The sequence below is a fragment of the Talpa europaea genome (assembly GCF_964194135.1).
Source record: "Talpa europaea genome assembly, chromosome: 4".
NCBI lineage: Eukaryota > Metazoa > Chordata > Mammalia > Eulipotyphla > Talpidae > Talpa > Talpa europaea.
In genome coordinates, this window is record NC_140070.1 from 103,558,466 (window position 1) to 103,584,878 (window position 26,413).

The 26,413-nt window shown below is 51.1% G+C and overlaps 1 protein-coding gene across 2 annotated transcripts in view; it reads right to left on the bottom strand.

The window, feature by feature from the left end:
- ADCY5 (adenylate cyclase 5) overlaps positions 1-26,413 on the bottom strand; it is a gene marked incomplete at both ends in the record, with an annotated part of 136,896 nt that overhangs the window by 35,186 nt on the left and 75,297 nt on the right. For both annotated transcript variants that reach the window (XM_084231714.1, XM_084231713.1), the window contains 3 exons: positions 791-902; positions 15,210-15,331; positions 19,714-19,863. In XM_084231714.1, the coding sequence (XP_084087840.1) occupies positions 791-902; positions 15,210-15,331; positions 19,714-19,863 (384 nt within the window). The remainder of the gene's footprint in view (positions 1-790; positions 903-15,209; positions 15,332-19,713; positions 19,864-26,413) is intronic.

The following is a 26,413-nucleotide window of genomic DNA, read 5'->3' on the forward strand; positions in this document are numbered from 1 at the left end:
CATTCCAGGCCCATTCGATGCCCAAGGGCCTAGTATGTACCCCTTCACCTCACCTGGATTCATTGATTAAAAAGACAACTAGGAAGGTGGGAGGCCCGACATCTAATGTCCTCACTGGCGCCAGCCCATCTGATCTGATGTCCTGTGTGAGAGCAAAGGGGAACATGTCCGAATGTTGGGGGACACCGCAATAAGTGGCACTCTACAAAGGCACAGTGTCACTCCAAGCCACAAAAGTAGGGATACAATGACAGAAGGGGAGCAGGACTTGATGAATGAATATGTCATGCACCTCCCTGTGAGGGGTGTCACTTCCAATGTGCCTCAGTGTTGAAGAGTTCTCATTCTGGAAACCTGTAGGGAAGGGCAATGGCTGTGTGCAGCCAGTTGGGATTTAAACTCATTTTCTTATCATTCCCGCCAACCTCTACAGGAAAGTGGCTCTAAGATACTCTATTGGTCCCACGTAAAAGAAATCTTCAGGGGTCTGGGCAGTATTACCTGCAGGCCTCAACTCCCCTTCCACTGATAGAAGGTCTACCTGCTCCCTCCCACCTCCCTCTCACCCTATGAAAGCACCTCCAGCTGACCTGATGACTATGACAACTCCACATGAGGTAGGAGGAAGCCCAGCCACAGCTTGTGGGGTCTTCTGCCCTTACCAGCTCCCACAGCTGACTCCCAGCAGGGCACATACTGGCACAGTTCTTGGGGTTCAGCCTGGATCAGGCAGCCTTTGGACCTGGCTAGGGCACATGGGTGCCCAAGAGAAGAGGGCAGGGTGACTTACTGCAGCCAGTTTGTCGAAGCGGGCGAAGAGCTCGTTGAGGGTCATGACCAGCTCCTGGGCAGTGCACTGGGATGCCAGGCTGGTGAAGCCCTCGATGTCAGCAAACAGGATGCTGGGGACACACATGGAGAAAGAAACCCCCTTAGAGAGGAAGATCCAGGACCCACCCTTGGGCTTCAGAGAGCAGAAGGTCAGCAGGAGTCCTGGGACAATTAAATGGTTGCTGGGGGTGAGGGGGGTCAAAAGCACCAGCACTGGAGACCCAGGAATGGGGGCATCTCCCTGCAGACTGGCAAACACCCTCCCAGTCCTCTTTTCTATATTCCACTCAGGAGGAAGGGAGGGTGGAGCTGTGTGAGTCCTGGGAGTGCCTGATGCCCCAATTCTCAGTCACCTCCGGGACCTACCCATTAGACTCTGAGCTGCCCTTTCAAGGAAGCTGGACCTGAGGATGGGGTGGGCGAGGAGGGGCTGCTGATTCATCTGCTCTGAAAGCCTTTCAGGCTGGAATGGTGGCTGTACAGAGATCTCACTTCCCAGGCCCATTCACAAGGGATTCCAGCCCTCACTCCCCCCTCCCCATGTCCAGTTGTCTCTGGAAGGAACAGACTAAAGGAGGCCCGGGGAGGAGAGAGAAAGACATGGCCAGTTAGCATCTCAGGAGTCCCTGCCGGCAACTCGTCCAGCAAACCCCTGGGACACCATCAAACGCATCACCTGCCCTGCATGACTTCTGCTGGGATTTTTTATTCCGTTCTGTGGCTTATGTTCCTGAAACTGAAAATACCTTCCTTTCCTTTCAGAGCCGACTACCAGAGGTGAGGCCCCAGGCTGGAATGTGTAGGACCCTTTAGAATTTTTTTCTTAAAATGAACACAAAGATGTAAGAACTCTCATCTACGGAGATGCTCAGGTGGCCAAGGCTGAGCTGGGAGCTTGCAACACGTCACCTCACCGGTCCTGCGGCAGCCCTGAGCCAGCACTGGGCGTCTACACAGATGAGGAGGCCAAACCTCAGGCAAGAGGTGGGAGACAGCTGCGTGGAGGGCTCTTCCGCCAGGGCCTGTGCTCTTCCCACTGCACCAGGGGCTCCTGTGGCCCCACATTCTCTCTTTTAATTTTTTAATAAAAATGTGGAACTAAGCATATTTTGTCATTTTATTCAGAATCTGTTGGTGTATTTGTGCACCTGTCTTCTCCTTCAGAGGTTCGACACCTGGGGTCTTCCTGACCTTGGAGCCTGTCCCTCCCAGGCCTGCGAGTCCCAGAGACAGTCAATAATCCCCTTAGCTCCTGGAGCCCCAAACCTACAGGCCCTCACATGGGCACTACTGCCCAGGAACTCAACCCAGGGACTGGTACCAGGAAGCTTAGCATAGTCCCCACACCCAGAATCCACTGAAACTATTCAAACTAAATAACTCAAAGATTGCCCACCTGTTGCTTCCTGCAGAAACCACAATAAAAGCTCTCACTCAAAGTGAGGAAGACCTCACTTTGCCCCCTGCCTGGCCCTGGTGCAACCTGTGCCCCCACACAACCCCCACGGCATGGTGTGCCCTCTCCTCTAGGGAACCGTAAGAAATGATCTTTTCAATGGCAGCCACCTCCTCATCTGTAGGCCTCACTGTACCTGGATAATAATAGTCCTCCATTTTCGAAAACTTGGACACTGTTCTATGCACTTTAGATGTACTAATGCACTTGGAGTCATCATCACCCTGTGAGGTTACTAACCTCCTTTAACAAGTGAGAAAACTGAGGTTTTAGAAAGGTTGAGTCAGCTACCCAACCTGGCCCCACAATCCAAGAACTGAACCAAAAAATATGTTGCTGCCTGTTGGTCCCCGGTCATCTTAAATCAAAGCCTAATTCAGCAGGCTGGCACACAGGCAGGTCAGGGCCCTCTGGAGAGGGGACAGCAGTTCACATGAGCGAAGTGGAAACTGACTGGGCCACAGGCACAGCATCCTGGGGCTTCAGCCGTGTTGTCTCACCGACAGGAATAGCACAGAAGGGCAGAGTCCAGGCCTAGGGTTCTGAGTGCTGGCAGCTACGCTCACTGATGCCAACCTGGATCAGCCAAGACAATGGCAGTAGGAAAGCCAGTGAGTGGGAGAAATGGGGGTTCATGGGGCAAGGTGAGACAAGGGGAAAGGAGAACAGGTAAGGAGGAGGAGCAGAGCCGACACTGTCTTGTCAGGTCACTGCTCTCCACACTGCTCCAGAGTGGCCAGGGCCCATGGCCCAGGGCTCCTGGGAGTCAGGGACTTGGAAGATGAAAAGCAGTCGGGACTCTCCATCACACTTTGATGCCTGTGTCTGACACAACAGACAGGCCCAGGGGGAGTCTGCATGCGTAGCCAGAGTGCTGGGTGAGAGAGGCGCCTGTGGGGAAGGCTGCCCTATCCAGATGTGGACATGGCTCCCTACCATGAGTAAGTACTCCTGGCCCACCTCCACTTCTCTTGCTCCACTGGCAAGGAGGAAAAGATATCTACCAGTCTCTTTAAAAGCCTCCAAGACGCCATTGTTCTGGAAACTTTTTAACTCTCAGGAATCAGTCAAGGGAGGTTGGGGTCAAGATCAGCTGCAGTGGAGTCCAGGAACTCTCCCAGTGACGGTCAGCATGGCCGGCCCCAGTGTTGCAAATGCAGAGCCGGTGACATCAGGCCTAATGACTGCTCCGTCCTGGGTCTGAGACCACACAGCCAATATCTAGCTTTGGGGGCTTCTTTCCCTTGGGAAGAAGACCTTCCCTGGGTAGGAAGACCTCGAACCTGGCATGGAAAGGCAACCCACAGTACCAAGTCCAGGAGTGAATGTGCCACCCCGAGAAACATGATGACACGTGTGTGGGTGAGGGGCTCAGGACTCACTGAGCCTGCACCTGCCTGAGCTTCCCTAGACAGTAGGCCGGGACAGGTCTCTGCCTGGCTTGAGTGGACCTGATAGGCCCCACCAGCACTGCCCTTCCCAGGTGGCCTGGCTGGACTGTGCAGAACACCTTCTCGGCTGTGGCTCTCCTCATGCCAGATCAGCAGTGCTTGGACCTGGTGTCTGTCAGAATCACCCAAGTTTTGATAAGGAGGATCCCAAAGCCCCCACCTCCAGTGCTTCTGACTCAACTGGCCTGGGGTGGGCTCTGCTATTGATTGTTTTTGTTCTGCTTTGTTCTGTTTAAAGCTTCCCTGGTGATTCTAATGTGCAGTCAGGGTTGAGAAGCACTGTACTAGTTTAAATGTCACCTTCTCCAAGAGCTTTCCACCATTCTATTTAACTTTACAATCCCTCTGATATATTTATCTCCTTCCCTACTGCATTTTTCTCCATTGCATTTTTTACCATTCAATATGTAATTTATTTTTATGCTCTTATCTGTCTTTCCCTACTAGGATGCAAACTCCTTGAGGGAGGGATTTTTGACTATTATATTCACCACTACATTCCCAGCTTACACACACGCGCACGCGCACACACACACACACGCTATCTGGCACACAGAGTAAGTGCTCACTAAAACTTGAAATTGAATGACTGAATGAATATCTACTTCGCTCTCTGCTCCATCTATTTGCCCCACATACACCTAGCACATAGTAGGTGTCTGTATTAGTTTCCTGTGGCTGCTAAAACAAACTACAGCACAGTGGGTGACTTAAAACAACAGAAATTTATTCTCTCACTGTTCTGGAGGCAGGAAGTCTAAAATCAACGAGTTGGCAGGATGGGACTTTCCTCTGAGACTCTGGTCCTTGCTTCTGTAGGTTTTGCTAGTGACTGTCAACCCCTCGGCTTGCAGCCGCACCACCCCCGTCCCTGCCTCTGTCCTCACATGGCACTTTCCTCTTCCTATAAGGACACCACTTACATTGGATTGGGGCCCACCCTACTCCGGCAAGACCTCATCTGAACTTGATTTCATCCACAAAGACCTCTTTTCCAACTAGGGTCACTTTCATGAGTACCGGGAGTTAGGACTTCAACATACCTTGTAGGGGGACACAATTCTACCCACAACAGTGCCTGAGATGCATTTTGTTACAAGACAGAATATTCAAAGCAAGTAAGAGGCAGGACCAGTAACTCCAGTAGCTCCTCTTTCTATCCACTGGTCTTCTTGGGGGCCCAGGCCTGTCATCTCAGCTTGGGGAACCCCAGGCCTGGTGCCCAGCAGATGCTCCAGCAGCGTTCGAGGCTGGATCAATGATGCCATGATCCCAGGTCAGGGGCAGACTCCTGGTCTGTGCCAGGCAGTGTGGGAACAACAGTGGCTGGGGGGTGGGAGATCCAGGTAGCCTGGAAAACTTGACCCTCCCTCCAGTCTCCTGGGATCGATCTTACTTTTGTCCCCTCTCTGGCTTCTCAACAGCTGCTGAAGAATCAGGGAGGGGCAGTTTGCTGACTCCCTCGGATGGCGCAACAGAGCAACCAGCCAGCCAGGGAGGAGGTGGCTCAAAGCAGGCCTTCTAACTGGAGCAAAAGCTTGGCCAAGGTCTCTGAGGACCCAGGGCTGAACCCTGCAGCCTCTCCCACACATTCATGGCAACTCTGCCACCACCACATGCCCCCATCTTCTGTCAGGGACAAAGTCACTTCTCTGCCGCCTTGGAGGAGGATTTTGCGTAGTGACTGTCACTTCTGGAGGCCCCTGTTTTAGGTCTACCCAAAGGCAGACTGTCTGTTCTGTGGGCCAAGACTTTCTGATCCATTCCTTGGTAATTCTGAAGGCCATTTTGCAACCCAGCTCTGGGCCCAGACACGCAGTCAGGTGCTAATTCCTCCATTAGCTCCCACTTGAGAGCTCATCTTGGCAATGTGACCAGGTCTTCACAGCACAGAGAAGCTGGGTAAGGCCCACTCCGGCTTGTGCTCCTCCCTAATTGCCTGCCATCCATCACTCAGGGTTGCCTACATTGTGCTCCAGAGGCAAGAGCAGGAAGGCACTTCATCCCAATTACCACAATAGGCCCTTCAGCTCTCTATTGCAGCTCCAGCTCTGCTTTACCACACGCATTTTTGGTTAAATGCATTTCCTCATTTAACCTCCCTTTCACCGCCAGCAGGCCCTGGGACTTGAAGTTGTTGATGCCTGACCCTGCTCCTGCACAGAGGCGCATCCAACACATCTCGAATACCCAGGAGCTGAGTTTCTCGATCTGGCAGTGCCGAGGGCCTGCTCTTCCTAGCTCCTGCTCCCTCAGCACTGCAGAGAGTGAACTCAAGAAATGCCAAGAGACCAGCCATCTGTCAAGGTCGGCTCAGGAGGAGCAGGGGTCCCGGGGAAACAGGTCAGGGGGCAGGGGCGGGAAGGGTGCATGGCACAGGCATGAATCCCAAGATGTTGGACCCAGTCGGAACTGAAGATCCTCAGGAAGCAGGCCCAGCAGGGAAGAAGCACCTGGAGGCCCCTGGCAGGTAGCCCAAGGAGGCCCAGCCAAAGGCCAGTGGTCTCTTCTTGACCACAAGGCTGTTCCCTGCAGGGTGCCCTCCACTGGCTCCCAGCTACACAACTGGAGAGATACCTGGGTCCCAGCCCCTGGGGGGAGAAAGAAGCAGGACCTGCCACTCACACTAGCAGGCAGCACCGGCAGGTGTGGTCTTCGCACCAGGCTGAGAAGGGACAGCAGACAACATGTGTTTTCCAAGGGGTGAAGGAAAAAAATGATTAGAATAAGGCCTATGAACGAGGAGCAGAACTGTCTAAGGCCACAAGCTGGGAGAGGCAACGGGGGACAGGCCAATGGGAGTTTGCTGAACACACCAATAAGGAGAACCGTCCCTGGGGCAGCCATGTCCTCTCCACTGTCACAGTGGAGAAGACTCTATCATCCTTCAGAAGTAGAGTCCAAAAGAAGGGGCCCTGCCGCTTGACCATCGGGAAGGGGTCCAGCAAGTCTGGATTCCACCTGTCAGCCGCACGCCCTGGGGATGCCCAGGTCCCTCCATCTTATTTCTGTACACCTAGCCCTATGCCTACCACTAGGCAACACTGCACCATGGCACCTCCAGGCCTTTTGTCTGCAGTCTTGGAAGAGTCAGGGACCTGCTTCCCAAAGGAGAAGCCCATGGAGGGAGGAAGTTGCTGCACGGAGACTGAGCAGGGTTAGTGACCTCTGGGCAGTGAGAACATGGGTGCGATTTATTTTCTACTCTTTATTTTCCAAATTTCTTACAAAGAACATACATCCTTTGTATCATAAAAATGTTTTTTTTTAAACAAATCACATTCTTTTAGAATCCGATTCTAATCTTTCCATCTTCATAATGTCTTACCCTGCCCAGAACAAGTCTTCTTCTGTCTGCATTCTTACTAGAATCAGAATTACAAATCACAACTGATATCAGTTGTTTCAAAAACATCTCCCGACAAAGTCAACCAGTCTGCACCCTCACTTTCCTCTTCCTGTCTCCCCCAGGACCTCCCCAGTTGGGAGATGAAGTAGTACGTCCTTCCTGACTGCTGCCTCCATCCTCACCCTCCCCACTCTGTGTCCCAGGACAAACGCAGGTCTTTTGTCCAGTCCCAACCCTAGCAAGAACATGGAGAAACTGGAACGACCGTGCATTGCTGGCAGAAAGGTGAAGAGGTGAACCACCATGAAAAAAGCATGGAGTTCCTGGCCTTAAAGAATGAAACACCAGAGACCACGGCAGAGCCTTTCAGTGCCTCTGCCAGCGGTGGGAGTGGTGTGTATCATACACGTGAAGGGTGTGACCCTTTACTTCTACATCATAAACAATGTTGTAAACCAATGTTACCTCAATTAAAAAAAAGAAATTTAAGAAAATTAATGTTTCCATTAAAAAAACCACTTTATCATAAGACAGTCATTTAAACAAAATAAACATAGAATTACCATATGCACCAGCCACTCCACTTCTGGTATTATCCTAAGGAATCGAAAGCAAGGACCCAACGAGCTATGTGTCTACCCATGTTCACAGTGGCATCACTCACAATAGCCAAAAAAAAAAGAAGCATCCCAAGCGTCATCAACAGATAAACAAAATGTGATTGATTCATGCAATGGAATATTATTCAGCCTTAAAAAGGAAATTCAACTAATGCCACAGCATGGATGAACCCTAAAGGTATCATGCTAAGTGGAAGAAGTCAGTCACAAGACAAGTACTGCAACACTCCACTTCTATAAGCGACCCACTGCACTCAAGTCCAGACAGAAGTGGAATGGTGAACGCCAGGACCGGGGGTGGGGGGAATGGGGAGTTAGTATTTAACGAAGACAGAGTTTCCATTTTTGCAAGATGGAAAAACCTTCTGCAAATGGGTGGTAGTGATGGTTGCACAACAATGTGTACTGAAGGGACTGAGTGCCACAGAACAGCGCACTTAAAGCATGGTTAACAGGGTAAATTCTTTAGTACGTATATTTTACTACAACTAAAGTAATTAATTAATTAGTTAATTAATTAAAAAGTATGTCCCCACTCCCAGTGCTCTCTCCCCATCCCCCAACAGGGCAGTATGCACTGTCTGGCCGCTGCGCCCACAGCACCAGGCTCGGCTCTGCCTCTCTGGGTGTGTCCCAAGGATCAAGATGGTGTTGGTTCCATCTACTCCTCGCCATGCCTGGCACAGAGCAGCAGCTCAATAAATGTTTGTGGAATGAACGAGATAACACAAAGCCCACTTATATCTGCAACAGAAGTGAGCTGGTTCCGAATTCTCATACTATCAGCCTGGAGGCAGGCAGACGGGGGTTCATGGACCACTCCTCGGGCGGCCTGTGGGCGCGAGTGGAGGTAAACATTTTCCCTCTCTGCCCACAGGGCGCACAATCTGCCCACGGGCATCTGAACATCGCCAACATTGTTTCATGGTCATTATAATGCAGCACCACACTGCAGCCGAGCCAGACGCCAGAGCGACCTGGGGAAGGCAGCCAAGTCCTTGAAGGAGACAGGAGAGGAGGTGATAACCTTAAAAGGGGGGAGATCAGGAGAGACTGGGAGAGAGGAAAGAAGGGGGGTGTGTGAGCACAGGCCAGTCCTCCCCAGACCCAGACCCAGACACACACACACACACACACACACACACCCCACCCCAAACAGGGAGGGGCATTACCTCATACCTCATTTCCACACCTAGGTCAGCAGCCCCTCTGCCAGGCTCCCCACCTCCACCCCACGGGGAGAATGAGCTTGTGATCAAGCCAGGGAGACCTACTCTTCAATGCTGAACCCCCCCAGGGGCCCAACAGATGGAGCCTGTGAGGACTGTGTTTCTTCAGCAGAGGACACGCATCCCCTGGAGGAGGTGGTCTGCTCTCCATTCACACGGACAGCGGAGTCTCTGGCCTCCCGCCACCCACAACCTTTATATCCTAAAGGCTCCGGGGTGGGGGGCAGACCAATCTGGTACGTGGCTGTCCTCATTCAATAGGATAAACAGGATCCTATAGGGCCCCCTCAGGCCTGGCTGGGGACTTCTCTGCCCTGGAACCTTTGGGGTATTGGGTTACCTGACCGTGGCTCTCACTGGTAGCCAGCACAGAACCAGTGATCTGAGCCACCTCTTGAGCCAGAAGCTTTACAACTCTGTATCATCTGCCCTCCCAGCACCCTGCCAGGAGCCCCGGGGGGTGGTCTGCTGCTCTGTGTTGCAATTGTAACAGAAGGACTGAGCTAAGTTGTCTAACACGGATGCCCTGCTAGGGCGCAAAGCCCACCAGACACCCCCATCCCTGCATGTGCTACATTCCCAGTTTATTCATGAACCCAGTGTTCAGTATGTATCTTCCTGAACAGTTGAGCTTCAAAATGACAGACAGAGCACCCCTCTTAATTCACATCATCATCCCTGCCTCTAGCTGTGTCTAATGATCCCCACCGATGGAGGCACAGGTAAAACACCACTGAATGGGTGGATGAATGGGCATCACTATTCTCATGTTACAGATGAGGAAACAGAGGCTCAGATTAGGTGACTTATACCCCCACAGCCACTAACTGGCAGGACAAGTGTCTGGTGAACACAAACACTCATCTTGCTCCACAATGGTGACCTCTTGGCAAAGGTAATGTTAGGGGGAAAGGATGTCCTAAAGCTAATTCCATACAGGCTTTGTGGACTCCACCCCCACCCCAGGCCAAAGCCAAAGACACTGGGAACTCCAAATCCCATCACCACCAAAGGGAAGGTGGCTGGGACCTGAGGGTGGGGTTAAGCAGCCAGGTTGGTATAAAGCCAGACATGTGGGCTTTGGAGGGGTCCCCCATTTTGGCTCTCCGCCAGCTCGCAGCGTCCAGCCAGCTCTGAGAGTGCCTTTGGGTTTCCAGGTCGGCGGATCAGGTAGGACACATTAAAGACTTTATTTCCCTATTTTCTCCCTGAGTTGTACATAAAATAAACCTTTTATTAACCTTTTGTGTGTGTCTGTAGTGGAGTATTCATAAGTCCCTTTCAAGCGCGCGGGTGAGGACCCACAGCCAGGCAACCCGTTCAATATCGGGGCTGCCCTATAACAGCAACTCTTACTGTGACCCCATAGGGCCACACCTTCCCCTGGTGTGGTACTGTTAAGGGAAAAAGGATGTCCCAAAGCAAATTCCATATAGGCTTGTGGACTCCACCCCCACCCCAGGTCAAAGCCAAAGACACTGGGAACTCCAAATCCCATCACCACCAAAGGGAAGGTGGCTGGGACCTGAGGGTGGGGTTAAGCAGCCAGGTGGATAGAAAAGGCAGACACGTGGACTTTGGGGGTCCCCCATTTTTGGCTCTCCGCCAGCTCGCAGCGTCCAGCCAGCTCTGAGAGTGACTTTGGGTTTCCAGGTCATCGGATCGGGTAGGACGCATTAAAGACTTTATTTCCCTATTTTCTCCCTGAGTTGTACATTTTCCTTATTTCTTTTTCTCTTGTAAATAAACCTTTTATTAACCCTTTTGCGTGTGTCTGTAGTAGAGTTTTCATAAGTCCCTTTAAAGCGCGCGGGTGAGGACCCACAGCCAGGAACCCGTTTAATATCGGGGTTGCTCTATAACAGATTAAACTGCTGAAGTTCATGGTTGAGGCCGCGTTTGGGTCAAAACCACACCCACAACGGCCGTATGCGCGGAAAAAAAAAAACAAGACTTTTCAAGACGTGAAACAAAGAGTTTCACTGCGAGTCCTGCAGACCTAATGCGCTTTTATGGTGACCAACGCAAGAAAAGTTACTTTGGGCTGGTCAACCACGGGTGAAACTTGCAAATCACGTTGGACGCCAAGCTGTTATAGAGCAACCCCGATATTAAATGGGTTCCTGGCTGTGGGTCCTCACCCGCGCGCTTTAAAGGGACTTATGAATACTCTACTACAGACACACGCAAAAGGGTTAATAAAAGGTTTATTTACAAGAGAAAAAGAAATAAGGAAAATGTACAACTCAGGGAGAAAATAGGGAAATAAAGTCTTTAATGCGTCCTACCCGATCCGACGACCTGGAAACCCAAAGTCACTCTCAGAGCTGACCGGACGCTGCGAGCTGACTGAGAGCCCAAAAATGGAGAGCGAGCCAAAGCCCACGTGTCTGCCTTTTGTATCCACCTGGCTGCTTAACCCCACCCTCAGGTCCCAGCCACCTTCCCTTTGGTGGTGATGGGATTTGGAGTTCCCAGTGTCTTTGGCTTTGACCTGGGGTGGGGGTGGAGTCCACAAAGCCTATATGGAATTTGCTTTGGGACATCCTTTTTACCCTAACAGTACTTCCCTGGCTGGCCCCTTTCTCCAACCCCAAGACAGAACATCAGAAGCCCCAAGCCAAGCAGTCTGCTGGTGTGTATTTGACGCCCTTGTCCCAGGAGTGGGAACAGCAAAGCTCTGACCCTGGCACCGCTGGTGCAGGAGGGGCAGTTATGTGGTGGGGAGGTGGGGCTGCACGGAAAGGCTCTCTAACATCCAAGCAAAGGTCTCCCCAAGGGGCTGAAACATCTCCAGCTGTCACTGCACGTCAGTTAGGAGAGGCATCTGGGGTAGTCCAGGGGTTTCATGGCCTCTGGTCTGCGTCAACCCATCGCCGGTGGTGGCTCAGCTCTGAAGCATCTGAGTGTCAGGAACTATGCTGTGCAACTATTCTCTGGGCAGAAGGAGGCCTCTGAGAGGGGTGGCGCCTCTCTCTCATGCCCCCTGCTCAGGCTAAACTCTGCCTCCACCCATTTGTCTCTCCCCATCCGTAGATGGGGCCCTATCTGTCACAGCGCAGAGTTGATTTATTTTTTCTTGTGGTCTTGCTCTCAGTGGGGCCAGAGAACAGCATGTCATCACCCTCTCTAAATATTACAGCTCCGAGGAGAATTGACGAATGTGACTCATCACCCTTCCACTCTCCAGCTAGAGAATCCCCAGGCCTTTCTTTGTTGATAGCAGTGTGATAATAATCATAATAATAACAGTAACAACAATAATAGCTGCTCCCAATTACTGAGCACTTGCTATGTGCCAGACATTGTGCTAAGCGCTTTCCTCGCATTATCTCATTTACCCTTTATCACCCTATTAAGTAGGTGCTCCTCCTATTCTATTATGTAGATGAGGAAACTGAGGTTCAGAGCAGCTCATTGCCTGCAACTAGCCCTGGTCACACAGCCAGGAAACAGTGGAGCCCGGCCAGCATGCCGGGCTGCCGAACCCAGGGCCCCAGACCTAATCACTGCGCCACAAGCCCAGCCCCAAAGTGCGTTTCTACACTATGAAGTCACCCCTCCACCTACTACTCAACCCCCAACCCAAGCCAAAGTTTCAACCCAAAAACAGAGACCAACGCAAGCAATATGCTTCCATTAAGAGCTGCACCAGGGCTAATGGAACAGAACAAGGGCCCCTGAGTATTTGCATGTGATTGGTTGCTGTGGGCACCGATGCAACACTGCTAGCCCTGGCAATTTCAGGGTAACAATGGTATGTGTCCCCATGGCACCCTGGTTTTTCTCTCCTTTCATCATTGATCCTGGGCACATCCTAGAGCAGAATCCACCCCCTCACTGTGGCTGCACACCAATTCCTGCCGCGTGGATGCTGGGGACACTGTGTGATTTGGATACTGGATTTGGGGTGAGGGTGAGCCACGCCTGTGAGGGCGGGCCACTCCCGCGGTGGAAGAGGCCTGAGTCACCCCCTCTGACCAAACCCTCTTGTTGGAGGGCCGGGAGCCCGAGAGCAGCAGCAGAGAGATGGGGAGTGAGACGGCGCTGTACGTGGGAGGGCAGGAGGGTGAGAGGCAGGGGCCTGGGTGGAGATGAGAGGCGGTCAGACACGGGTCGGGCTGAGAACCTGAATGCTGGGCTGTCTCGGAGCAGTGGATTTTCTGGATTTCCTTTGTGTTTCACTTTAAAAAAAAATTATTTTATTTACTGAATGCTCTCCTGTGCTAAGAGCAATCAGGAAAGCACCTTTTGTCCCTGCTCTGCCTGGAGCAATGCCAGGACCATGAGGTGGGAAGGACAGGACCAAAGGGAAAATCCCAGAAGGGGGAGCTCAGGGGTTCATATGTGTTGGGACCACTTAGTGGAGCACTCCTTTCCACCTGGACCTCGTGCCTCTGGGATTTGTTAAAACAGGAAGGCTGTTTCTTTCCATGTCCTAAGGTTGCCATCAGAGAGGAAAGGCCCTGGTGGCTCCTCAGTCACACACACACATACACACACTTCTCCCTTCCCTGAGTCTCTTTTTGATCTGAGGGATTCCAAGGCTTCTTCCCACAGAATCCTCATTGAAACCCTTTCCTCCTCGGCTTATAAAATTTTTACCTAGTTAGACTAGATAAAAACCCCAATATTAAAAGCTTTCTGGAGGTAATTGTCCACTTAAGGAATCGTGGATGAGTTAATCTCTATAAAATATAGAGATTTTATATAAAATATAAAATATAGGTAATAAATATAGGTAATAATGGTATCAACCTCACTTATAAAATATAGGTAATAATGGTATCAACCTCTTTTTGTTGTGGGAATTAGAAGAATATATGCGAGCACTTAGAACAGTGTTCGGGTTGAGAAAACTCTATATGTAGCTTACAATTAGCAGTTTTTCTACCACGTGAGGACAGAGATGGCATGAGGAGGAGAAGCTGGGAAACCAGCAATGTCAGCACTGCCTACCAAGGCCCAGACCCCACTTTCCTTGCTGAGCTTTGCCCTGCCGAGTCTGCAGCCCTTCCAGAGACCTCAAGGTTGGAAAGACTTGGTGAGGGGAGCCTTCTCCCTGCTGCCTGCACTGTCCCCGCCTGATGGTGGAGAGTGGGTGGGCTTCAGGGGGCTCGAGATGCCCTAAAAATTGAGGACAAAAATGTTGTACAGGGACATTTTCTCCCAAAGACTTGCAATCTGTTTTGGGAGATGAGTGGAGGACAAACAGGCACAAGCAACCTCCCTGGATTCTAGGGCATGACTAGTGGGAACTGGGCAGTTCTACTTGCTCTGCATAAAAGCACAGCTCACCCCCGCCGCCTCATCTGGGAAGGCAGGGGCATGAATGGAGTAGTGTGTGTGTGTGTGTGTGCAGCTGTGTGTGCATGATTGCAATAATTTGTATCATTCAAGTTAATACTGCTATTGAAAATTCAGCCTAAGCTTCCAAAGGGTTCTCTTTATACCAACTTTAGAGGACTCTTGGTCTTAGGAAAACTGGCCAGTGAGAAAGCAACTCCCTTGAAGGGAAGCACTGCAGCACCTTTCTGGGCATATGGGAGGATTAGCAGGCCCTCCAGGAAGCCATGCTGGATGAAGGCCATTGTATCTCTCCCTCCACGTCCCCATGGAACTCATAAGCAGATTTTGCACTCTATTAATCTACATCTGCTTGCATGTCCCTGCTGTCAGCAGCTTCTGCCTAGGGGAGCAGCTAATATGCAGTAAAACGAGCATGGGTTTTGGGGCAGGCCACCATGGAGCACTCCAGCTTTAGCACTCTGGGCTGAGTGACTTTGGGCAAGGGTCTTAGGCACTCTGAATGCAACCTCTCAATGAGGGGTGCTATTATGGGTGCCTGCCTGGCAGGATTGTCAGGAAGATTAGTGATAAAACCTTGTGCAGTGCCTGGCACAAAATGGCTTTCCATGGAAAGCATGGAAGCTGCTAGGTGGCAAGGAGGGTGAAGATGATGATGGTGACATTTGCATCCTGAGCTAGGCTTTCTGTCTCCCTGGCTAGGCTGGGAGTTTCCCCAGTGGCTGCGGTGTAGCTCTCTCCTCTCTCCTCCTCCTTTCTATGTCCTCACTCCGTAACTTCACCTCCTCCCCCAATAACAATTCACTTCACAGACCTACAGGGGTGGGGCTGGGGTGCCCCAGAAAACACACATTCCAAACCCAAAAGGCCACAGATTGGGCTGAGCCCCCCTGAAAGAACCTTGTGTGGGGATGTTAGGAGCTCAGTCCTCCCACCCTGCCCTTGCCCCCCGGGCCCCACCCTTACCTCACGTTGTCATGTTTCTGGATGTAAATCTTATGGAACATCATATCCTCCTGCTTGGCATTGATGTCTGCTTTCATTTCCATGGCAACATGACGGGGAAGGACAGACAGCAGGAGCCGCTCCTGGGGAGGGAAGCAGATGCTTTTGTCACAGCTCCTTCCACCTGCCTGGCAGTCTCCTCTCCTCCCAGGCCCTGCTCCTCCACACCTGTGCCCCCACCTGCAGGGCCCTGGAAACCCTCTCATCTCTCCTGAAACCTGTGTGGCGACCACCGCTGTGTGGGGTAGGGACTGAGGTCATGCTGCCAGGGCTCCCTGCTCCCCACCTCAGCCCCACTCCCCCCTTCTTGGGACACTTCCTGGTTCTCTGGTGTACATGGGGGAGATACCCGTGACCCTGTGGAACTGAGCACCTTGGGTAGAATTCTGGATGTCGTCTGAGACTGTATGACTGTACGACCTTAGATTACTGAACCAGGACCCGGGCTCCCCATCCGCAGATAGGGATGGGGTTGTTGAGAGTATTAAAGGAGATTCTTTGGCTCAGCTGTGAAATCACAGTGGATCCCCCACCATGTTCCTGGCATCATGCTGAGAGGTGCCGGGAGCTTCAAGCAGGAAGGAGACAGGCAAAACTCCCCCCTTACAAAGCTCCAGTCTCCTGGGGGTTTGGGGACCAGGGGTTCTGAGCAAGGGCTACCTGACCTAGGCTGGGAGAAGCAGAGTGGCCAGACGAGGTTTCGCGGAGACGGAGGATGAGGTATAGAGGAGGGTGCTCCATTTCCACAGAGGGGCAGTGGCCCAGGGAAAGCACACTGACTTTGGCAAACACAGCAGTTAAGACCCACAGAAGGGGAGATGGGAGAGAAGAGGGAGAGGGGCCAGGGCCACATCACGGAGGCTGGGGTCTGGGGGTCCTCCTGGGCTTGCCTGCCTGCTCCAAGAGACCTGGCTGCCTGCTGACTGGGCAGACACCACCCGCACCCTCCGCAGCCCACTACCCACACCGGGCCCTTGACCAGGCTCACTCACAGTCTGCTCTCAACTCGAGCCTTGGTTGCTGCCAACCTTCCTTGATCACTTGTCCCGTACTTGGCACCATACACCAGGCCACCCCTTCAGGTGGCTCTATGATCTTCTCATGCTCCTGCGTCTTCTGGCTCCTCTCCCTCCTCCTAGCCTCATATCAAGCACATCCCCATGCCACCCACTTCCTAATCCCTGCCTGGCATCCAGGCATCCTGAGTTTCCAGTTGTCCACCCGGATGTCCTGCCCCTGGCGCCTTGGCACCATGCTGGGAACCACATTCACCTGCCCCCAGTTCTGTCCCACTTGGCCCTCTGTCCTTGCCTTTGCCCACAACACCCTCATTCTCCTGAACACCAAAACCATTCAGTTTGCCCACGCAAACTGCTTTTATTTTTCAGAACTTTCCCCCGGGGCTCCCCCTCCCCCTCGGGGGGCCCTGGGTAGCACTGATTGAATCCTGCTGATTTGGACACGGCTCTCAGGTTTGTCCCTGCTGCTCCATGCCCCTCCTGCCTGCCCATAGACAGATCCCACCCAACAGCAGGACTCTGGCCCTGCAGTCCTGGCCAGTCTACCTCTCTGCAGCCCCTACTGCTACCAGTAGGCCCCAATCTCTCTAACACCCTGCACCCGCCATGTCACCCTGCTAAAACCTCCAAAGCCTTCCGGGGTTCCACCAGCTGCATCCAGTGTGGACTCTTCTGGACCTGAGCCCACATCCTTTGACTTTCCACTGAAGCCCAATGCTGTCACCGCAGCCACCCCTCCTTGTGCCTGGCCTGCTCCCACCACCCTCGGCCTGGGAAGCACCTCTCCACCACCTCAGCTTCACCATCTAGCAGGTCGGGGCCTCCTTCAAGTGTGGCCTGGATGACTAGACAGCCTCTGAGTCAGGCTGTCTCCAGGCCTGCCGCCTTTGCCCTATGCGCCACACGGCAAGCTGTGGGGGACCTTTCTAAAGCACACCTGACCTTATCGCTGCCCTGTGTAAAACTCTTCCAGGCCTCCCGAAACTTTCAGGATGGACCCACACTCCCAAATACCACCTTCTGGTTCCTCCCTATGCCTCTATGCTCCCTGCCCTTTCCTAGCACTCTCTGAACTGAAACCTCTGCTCTGCTCCCAACAGAGAAAACCTAGAGACACTTCTCCAGTTTCTGGTAGTTTTTTCTTGCCTTTGCACAACAGATCCTTAGCTAGCATCACCCTCCTCATGTGCCGCTCCTAACCATCCAAGAGCTCACTCCATTCAGGAGGAGGGTCCTGGTCCTGCCAGCACCAGCCTCCTTGTACTCTCCAACCAATCTGCATCTCAGTGGTCTGTCTCCCTTGAAGTGTGTGTGAGACAGGCCCCCAAAGATGGGAGCCTTACAGGGACAGCCTTAAACCTGGGGGACACTGGCAAACTGGTGAGGGCTAGTACCTCCATGGGTCTGCCTGTCTCCACAAGTGTCAGTCACTGAAGGCCACCGGATATTTACTGGCATCTCAGTAAACAGTTACTTGTGAGGGAAACACAAATGAAGGACAATTCTGTGAAGATAGAGAAGAACTGACAGGAAGGGGGTTCAAACTGCTTAGATTCACAAGAGAATCTACTTCTGGGGCTGAGGGCCAGGAGGAATGGGCAGGGGTACTGGGGGACAATTCTGAGTTCCCTCATAGTGCGGCACCTAGGAGCATCCCCCAGGGACACAGGGGCAGCCTTTTCTGCAGGGGAACAGGACACTGGAGAGCTGGTGGGGCTGGCTGGGTGAGGGGGGCCTGTCCCCAGGAAGTGAGCCTCTCCTCCCCAGTGTCTAGGCCCAGAACATGGTATAGCAAATATTTTCTCCCCCAAGTCCCTGTGGATCTGGTGGAATGTCCAGCCTAGCCAGTGTCAGAGCAAGTAAACTAATGAGCCATAAAATGGTAATTTTACTAGAAAGAGGACAAGGCATCGAAGGGATAGGGGCCACTCCCCAACATATAAGGGGCAGGAAGTATCCTGACATCAGGAGAGAGATGCTGGGCCTGGAAGAGAGGGCTTTGGAGGCTGGAGGGGCTTAGAGGTGAGCAGGGTGCAGGGCGCAGAGGCACAGTAATTGTGTCCAAAAAAATGGTAGGAGGACTCCAGGGACACCGTTTCATTTAAGAAGCTGGACAAGAAGCTGAAAAAGTGCGTGGGGACAGCCAGGTCTCAGATGGGGCAGGATGAGCTACAGACCTGGCAGGACACAGCGGTCACAGAAACAGGCAGCAGGCAAGAAGGGGCAGGCAGTGACTGAGGCCAGACACTGCAGAGCTGACCCCCAGGCTATCTAGATGTCTCTAGCCTGTGTCACTATAACTCCCTTAGGATGAACACAGACAGAGCCACAGACACCCTCACATTGTGGTAAAACTGTGGTCAGTTGAGGCAGCCACAGAACACACGCACTCCATGTTAGCCAGGAGGGTACAGTAACCACTGCCGTCTAGGCCTTTATCTCCCCTGTCCCCACACCCACAGGTAGGTGTCCCATATTTACCCTGCCATCAGGCCTGATGTGTTGTGGGGCACACACCACTCCTGTCGGCTTAGGGTCTGGGGAGAAACTAACACAAGAAGAGAGGAGGACCCTCTGGTTTGGAGTAACCTCATCTCTAAGAGCCATGCCTAGATTGAGTCCAGTGGGAGCCCCATCACCCTGCTGACCAGCCATTTTCTCTCCTGGGGTTTCACACCCTTCTTGGGGCCTGTCATCTAAGAGCTAAGCAGCTCCATCCCACCAGAGTTCCTAAACCTCTATCTGGTTCACATCAGAAAGGAGGTCAAGGTGACCCCAAATAGGATGCCCCCAGGACTTCAAGCAGACAAGAAGCCCTGACGCAGCCCTCAGACCTTGCCCTGCTCCTACCCAAGAGAAACACTGAGTGGTAGGTCCCCAGTAGGGCTCACCAGTCTTCCTGACCGTGTGGCCCCCAAATGGCTTCCCTTTCCAGGAGTCCTCTGCGGGTAAGGACTCTTTACTCTGGAGCAACCAAACTTCAGAACTCTTAGACAATGTGCCCAATGTGGGAGTAAGAGGCTGACAGTTGGGGCCTCCTTTCCTTCTCCCTCCCTCCTCTCTTGAGGGGGAGAGGGGTTGAGGGGGTGGAATCCTTAATCCCAGGTGGGAATGCTGATGCTCTTACCAATCCAACTCATCAGCCTTGGGCAGGATGGGGCATCTTCCTGTTACTTAAGGCCTAGACGGCTTGGCTTGCTTGTAAACCACAGGGAGAGACTGAGGAGGCAATAGACAAGGACAGGGGTGGAGTGCTCTCTCTAGAGTTTCTCCTAGAGCATTCCCAGAGAGCCAGGAATCTGGGTTCCCTCCAGGGGAAACACTCCCCAGGGGCAGCTGCAGTAAACAAAGCTGGCCAGAAGAGGGCCACGCCCCCGCGGGAGCTGGGCAGAGGCAGTCTTGAGGCTCTGCTTCTTCCCAGTGCCCAGAGGGAAGGCCTCACTCACCTGTTGCTGGTTTTCCCGCTGAGAGTGGAGTCGAGCCTGGATGCACTCCCGGGTCTCCTGGAAGGCCTGTCTCTGGGACACCTCAGCCGGATAGTGGGTGCAGACGCCCACAATGTTGGTGCAGGAGAAAATGAGGACATTGGAGACAAGCTGCAGAGGAGAGACAGGACAGGAAGCTCAGACCTGGAGCAGGCGCCAGTCACTGCAGCCTCAATCCTGACCCCTCCATGCCCCAAAGCATGGAGCGTCCAGCCCCCATCTTAGCATATACACACACAGAGCTGCCAGAGAACAAAAGCCAGCGACATCCGGGAGTAGCCCTGTGTAATCAGTCAGGCTCCCTGCTGTCCTTAAGGTCCAAAGCCTGACTGGCCTGTGACAGGGTGTGGCTCTAAGGACGCCAAATCACTGAATAATCATCCTGAATGTGTCCCTAGTACCAGAGGTGAAGGGACTTGAGCATCTGTGGACTGAAGTCAACCCCTCAGGATACCAAGGGAGAACTATAGTTGAGTTTTGGGAGAGTCAAAGGTGAATGTGGATTTTGATGCCTCAGGGGTGGGTGCCCCAACCGCATGTTGTTCAAGGGTCCACTGGACTTTTGGTTACCCATGAGTCACCTGGCACTGTGACAAGGTGTCTACAGAAGGAGAAAAGGAAAAGACCCCCTGGCAGTAGGGAATCAGCGTGCGCAGCGGGTCTCATCTCTCTGTCCTGGCTTCCATTTTCCCCTGCATCAACACCATAGCCCTGACTGCCCCACCACACCTGCTGGCGAGGGTCTGCCATCAGGCCCTGCTCCTCACTGACCTATTATTTATGTGCACTGAAATGTCTGTGTGGAAAAATACCACTGTCCCTTCAGATAGCAGAGGCGCGGCTGAATTCTTTTGAAAGGAATAGGTATTGAAAAGTTAAGGAAAAACCAAACACACCACAACCCACAAAAACAACTTTACACAAAATATTTCAAGGTCTAGGTGAAAGTGCTGTTTAGTCAAAACTTCTCCTGGCAGCTCTGGAGCTCTCTGGGTAAACTGATCTTGGCGCTGTTCTTGCCCCAAATCACACAAGACAGAAGCCAGACAAAGATGCTCAGGTTCTAGGTCTTAATCTCTCCCCCCAAAAACCATAATTCTTAGTGCCAACTGCAGAAGAGGAGCTTAGATCTGCCCTATACTTTCCTCTATGGCTCATCAGGCCCCCAAGAGCCCTGCGTTGGTCCCTAGTCTGGGGTGAGGAAGGCACTTGTCCATCTGGTTCTCTGATACTTCAGCCTCCTGGCAGTGACCTGCCAGATGACTCCCACCCTCTTCTTCCAGGGGCCTCTTTGTCTCTGGAAGTGCCAAGACCCACCTTTGACTTCGTTCTACCTGAAGGTTTCCCACACTCTGGCTCTAAGGTGGTCCCAACCTGCACTAAGATCTTCAGTCAGTCCAGTTTGGACACCAAGTGGTCTCCTGTTGGATGTGGTACCATCTTCCCCTGAGACATCCTGTATCATGTCTGTACCCACCCACGAGCAGAAAGAAACTTTCTCTTTCTCATCTCAAAGTCTAGCTCTCCACAGCTGAAGGATGCATTGAGCTCCCTCCAAGCACCTCCTGGACACCTCCCTGAAACCTCCTGGGTGTCTTTTCAGAGAAGGGGCAAGCTCAGAATACCAGCTCCACCAACTGTGATGACAGCTTACAACTCCCACAATCCCCTGCTCAACCCCAACCACTACAGAATCCTACTGTTGTCATTTTATGTCAACACACAGCAGAGAAAAACCCAGCCTATTTATCACATAGAAAAAAGACCTCAAGTCTACAGAACTTACAATGTGGTTGAGGAGATAAGCAGTCAAGACTGACAAAGAACTGGCAATAGGAAGCACAATGAGTCCTGCCCAACAAGGGGGAGAGGAGTGAGAGCCCCTGGGTAGGCTCAGTGTGTGGGTCTGGGGTCCGGGTGTGTCTGGCCAGGCCGGCAGCATGGGAAAGGGCATCCCTACCCAGGGTGAAGATCCAGGAAGCTCAAGTCCGCAAAGTACCAGGACCTTTGAGTAAATACTGTGGGCTCTCTGATGCTGAGAGGGAAGACAGAGCTGAAAGGCAGTTTAGAGGCAAATCAAGAAGTCAGGCTGAGAAGGTCTGGCATAATCCTTATCCAGTGGGAGTTGTCCTGTTGAACTAAATAATAGCAGGATGAGCTTATGGTTTTGAGAAGATTCATCAGGGGCCGAGTAGTGCAGGGAGCGGGAGATAGGTCATGAGGTTGCCACAGAAGCCTAATAATGAGGAAACAAAAACCTGCATGAAGCTAGGGACTGCACAAAGCAGTGTGACTCAGAAGGAAGGGTCCCTAACCACAGAGAAAGTCCAGGAAGACACAGACTGAGGCCTGTAGTCTTAACCAATGAAGTGACACTAAGCAAGGTTCTCAGTTCTGGAATGTCACTGGGGACCACTGAAAGAGGGGTAAGGCTGAAGGTGCAGATTACAGGGAATTCCAAAGTATGTTCTAGGGGATCACTGTTTGAAAGGAGAGGGCAAGGTGCTATTTACAAACTTCATCCCAACAGGCCATAAGCAGAATTCCATCAGATTTTACCAATGTCGTGGTGTGTGTTAACTAGACTTACTGTGGCAAGCATTTCACTATATATGCCAATAACAAATCATTAAGTTATGCACTTGAAACCAATATGTTATATGTCAACTACAGGCATACAGGAACTGGGGTACAGGCCAGATGCACAGGGTGAGGGGGTGAGAGGATTCACCAGAGACAGCGTGGGGAGCAGAACAGTTAGATTGACCAAAATACACTGCTGAGGGGAGCAGAGGTCGAGACAGGAGAGGTCTGTGGCACCATGTGGGTTACTCTGCCGCCTGTGGGGATCGAACAGGCACTGCAGAGGCTGCGGACAGCTTCACAGCGCTGCGCTCAACCGCCTGCGCCACCAGGGAGGCCCAACAGTTTACTTTTTAAAAAAGCAAAATATTTGGGTAGGTAATTCATCAAAAAAAAGACATAAGGATAACAAATCAACACATAGAAAGATGCTTAACATTATTAGCCATCAAAGAAATGAAAATTAAAAAAACAATAAGATATTTGACTAGGGCCTCCCCGGTGGCGCAGCGGTTGAGCGCTGGGTTGCGAAGCTGCCTGCAGCCTCTACAGAGCCGGTTCAATCCCCGGCCACCGGAGGAGGGTCCCACATGGCGCGCAGACCTCTCCTGCCGCCCGCTGCTCCCCTCAGCAGTGTACTTCGGTCCCTCTGCCTGCTCTGCTGCCCGCTCTGACTGGTGAATTCTCTCACCCTCCTGCGCTTCTGACTGTACCCAGTGCTTGTATAAATAAATAAATAAATAAATAAATAAATAAATAAATAAATAAATAAATACATCTTTAAAAAAAAAGGATATTTGACTAAGCACAATTAGGCTGGCTAATAAAGAACTGCTAACACTGGTACTGGTGAGCAAGAGGAGCATACACTTGCTGTCTGACCCAGAACCTTACTCTGAGGTATTTGCCCAAATGAAATGGAAAATTATGTTGCTACAAAAATCTATGCATGAATGTATATATAATATTCTTCTTGTACAAAAAGGAACAAACTCGCGATAACACACACAAATCTCAAATACATTCTGCTAAAAGAAAACTCACTCAAAAAGCTATGGACTATATGATCCCATTTACCCAGTGTTCTGGAAAAGGCAAACCTATAGAGACTGAAAACAGATCAGAAGTTTCCAAGGGAAAGTGGAGTGAATGGCTACAAAGGGGGCAGTGTCAGGAAATATTTCAGGGGACATTATTTCCTATTTTGACCGTGTAGGCGTTACACACCTACATGAATTTGTCAAACCCACAGAATTGTGCCCTCCAAGGGTGAGTTTTGCTGTATGAAAATCATACCTAATTAAAAAACAAAACCAAACCAGGAGTAAGACCCAGGAGTGACTAGAAGAGAGAATGCAATGAACTGACAGGGCAGGAAGAGGGCAGAAAGAGGGGCCAGAGTCTATTTTGAGACCTGATTCCCGAGGTAATTATCAACCGGGCCACAGCAGCATCGGGGCACTAATCCCGCCGGCCTCTCAGGCTGTAATCTGACTCCTCCTGCAGCCAGAAGGCCAATAGCAGCAGACGGTGCAAATCCAGGTGAAATAAATTTCTGTAACCCAATAGGGGTCCAAATGGCTTTGCTAAATTTAGTGTGCCTCAGTGTTCTTCCCTCTCATCCACTCAACACAAAACCAGGTGAGGAAGTCAGGGTGCTGCCTTGTGAGGAGGGGTCTTGAGCAAGGCTGCTGGAAAGGGTGATTTCAGCAAATTGGACCTGAGAGTGAAAAAGTGGGATTGATGTGTCAACACACACACACACACACACACACACACACACACACACACACACACCCTCTCCTCGCCCGTCTCTCTAAAAGCAGGGGTCAGCATACCAGTTCTAAATAGATGGTAAGGTCCCTGTGCAGAAGCTAATGTTATAGAGAAGAGCCATCAGTCAAATCTGATGGAATTCTGCTTCTAGTTTATAAAAGTTCTGGGAAGAATTTTTTAACTTAATGATCTCACCCCTTGAGCATAAGGGTAAAAATGCCAACTGGCTCTCTTCACTTAAAAACAATGAGCAACTATTGAGCACGCTTCCTATATCCCCACAGAGGCAGATCCAGTAACAGTATCACCCTGTTCCTATGTCAAAGACTTAATTAGCAAATAATAACAGGTATCATTCACAACAGCAGGTAAACACGGCCTAATTAAGGGTTTATTGGTTTTCCCAGTGCCAACCTCACCGGACCCATCCAGCCACACGGCGTGTGCCTGTGTGTGCACACACGTGCAGGAATTGTTACGGAGCAGCCCCAATATAAAAACGGGTTGGAGGAAAGGAGAACCCAGCCACACAGCGAACCTCAGCCCTGGAGGCAGCCTCAGCATCTGCTTTTAAAACAGGTCCTGCAAATGGTTTGGGTCCAGGTGGCCCCAGGACCACACCAGGAGAAGCCCTGCTAGAGGATAATGTTTGGAATTCTAGTCTCTGAGTGGAAACCCAGGGGAGAGGTCTATGAATATTTACAACTCCAATGGCATTTTTCTAAAGCCCCAGCACTTCCGGCTGCAGGTTTGGTTTGGCCAGGAGTGAAGCTCCAGTGCTTGGGTTTGTGCGGTGACTCTCCAAAGGTGAAAGAAACCCTAGCAGCCAACCTCAGGCCCACTGCAGTAGGTATGTTACTCGGCCAGACCAAGCAGGTTACGAGGCAAAGAGATACTAGGAATGAATGGGTTTGGAATAGGAGATAAGCTGGGGAAGACTATGTGCTAGTTGTGTGGCTGCTGTTCCCTGAAAGTCAGTGCGCCCTTTCAGGGCTGGTCACAGGTATGTTTGGTGGGGAAGCAGAACTCCCCAGGAAGCCAGATTTAGTGATTTGGGGGTGGGGGTAGGTGGACAGACTGGATGTTCAGCTCAACTTGAATTTCAGATATAGAACAAATACTTTTATATATACATACATATATAATATAGTATATATACATATATATACATATATAAAAGTATTCTTTATATATATATATATATATATATAAAAACAGGAATCCTCTTACACTGCTGATATGAATATAGACCGGTCCAGCCCCTTTGGAAAGCAGTATGGAGGTTTCTCAAAAGACTGAAAGTGGATCTGCCATGCAAGCCCACTCCAAGGAATTACCCAAAGAAAACAACTAATTTGAAAGGAAACCTGCACTCCTATATTCACTGCAGCCCTATTTACAATAACCAAGCTATGGAAATAGTAAGTGCCCAAAAACAGATGAGTAGATCAAGAAGATGTGTATATACATAGTGGAATACTACTCAGTGATCAGATAAGATCAACTCATGCCATGTACAGCAACCTGGATGGAACTGGAAGGGATTATACTAAGTGAAGTAAACCACAAGAAAGATAAATGGTTTCATTAATATGTAGAATATAGAGAAACCAAACAAATGGTCAGACAAAAACAAACTTTTAAACCAACCCTGATCATAGAATGGAGACATCCAGAGGGACAAAGGGAGGAAGAGGGTGAGAACAGAAGGGGTGAGAGCATACTGGACTATAGTGATGAGGTGATTTGGTGATGAGTGAGCTGCAGTGACCACCTGAGAGAGGAATATTCCAAAACATTGATAATGACATAAACCAATAGTACTTCAATTAAAAATTTTTAAAAATAAATATAAGCATGTGCTGTATAAAATATCTGAAATATACTTACAGTAAAAAATCATTTATTCTTTATCTGGATTTCAAATTTAACTGAGTGGCCTGTATTTTACCTGGCAACCCCTTTCAAACTTGCCCTCCCCCAGCTCAGGCAGCCCCTTCTCCCTTGGCCCAAACCCAGCACAGCAAGAGTGAACCAGCTCCAGTTCCCCCTTGGCCAGGCGTCTTCCAGATCCTCCTATACGTTCATGGCTCCTGCATAGTCAGACCACAGAGGTTTCTCCACAGCAGAGTTTGACACCACCTCAGTCAATTGCAAGTCAAAGCTGGGATCTGATTTTCCAAATCTCCAGCTTCCCACTACCCAGATTTCTAGGAAGAGAAGGTGGGGGGGGGTGGGTTCTTTCCTACAGGTGTGTCCCCAAGCCCAGTCCTAAAGGCAGGCACCAATTCCTTCCCATTCT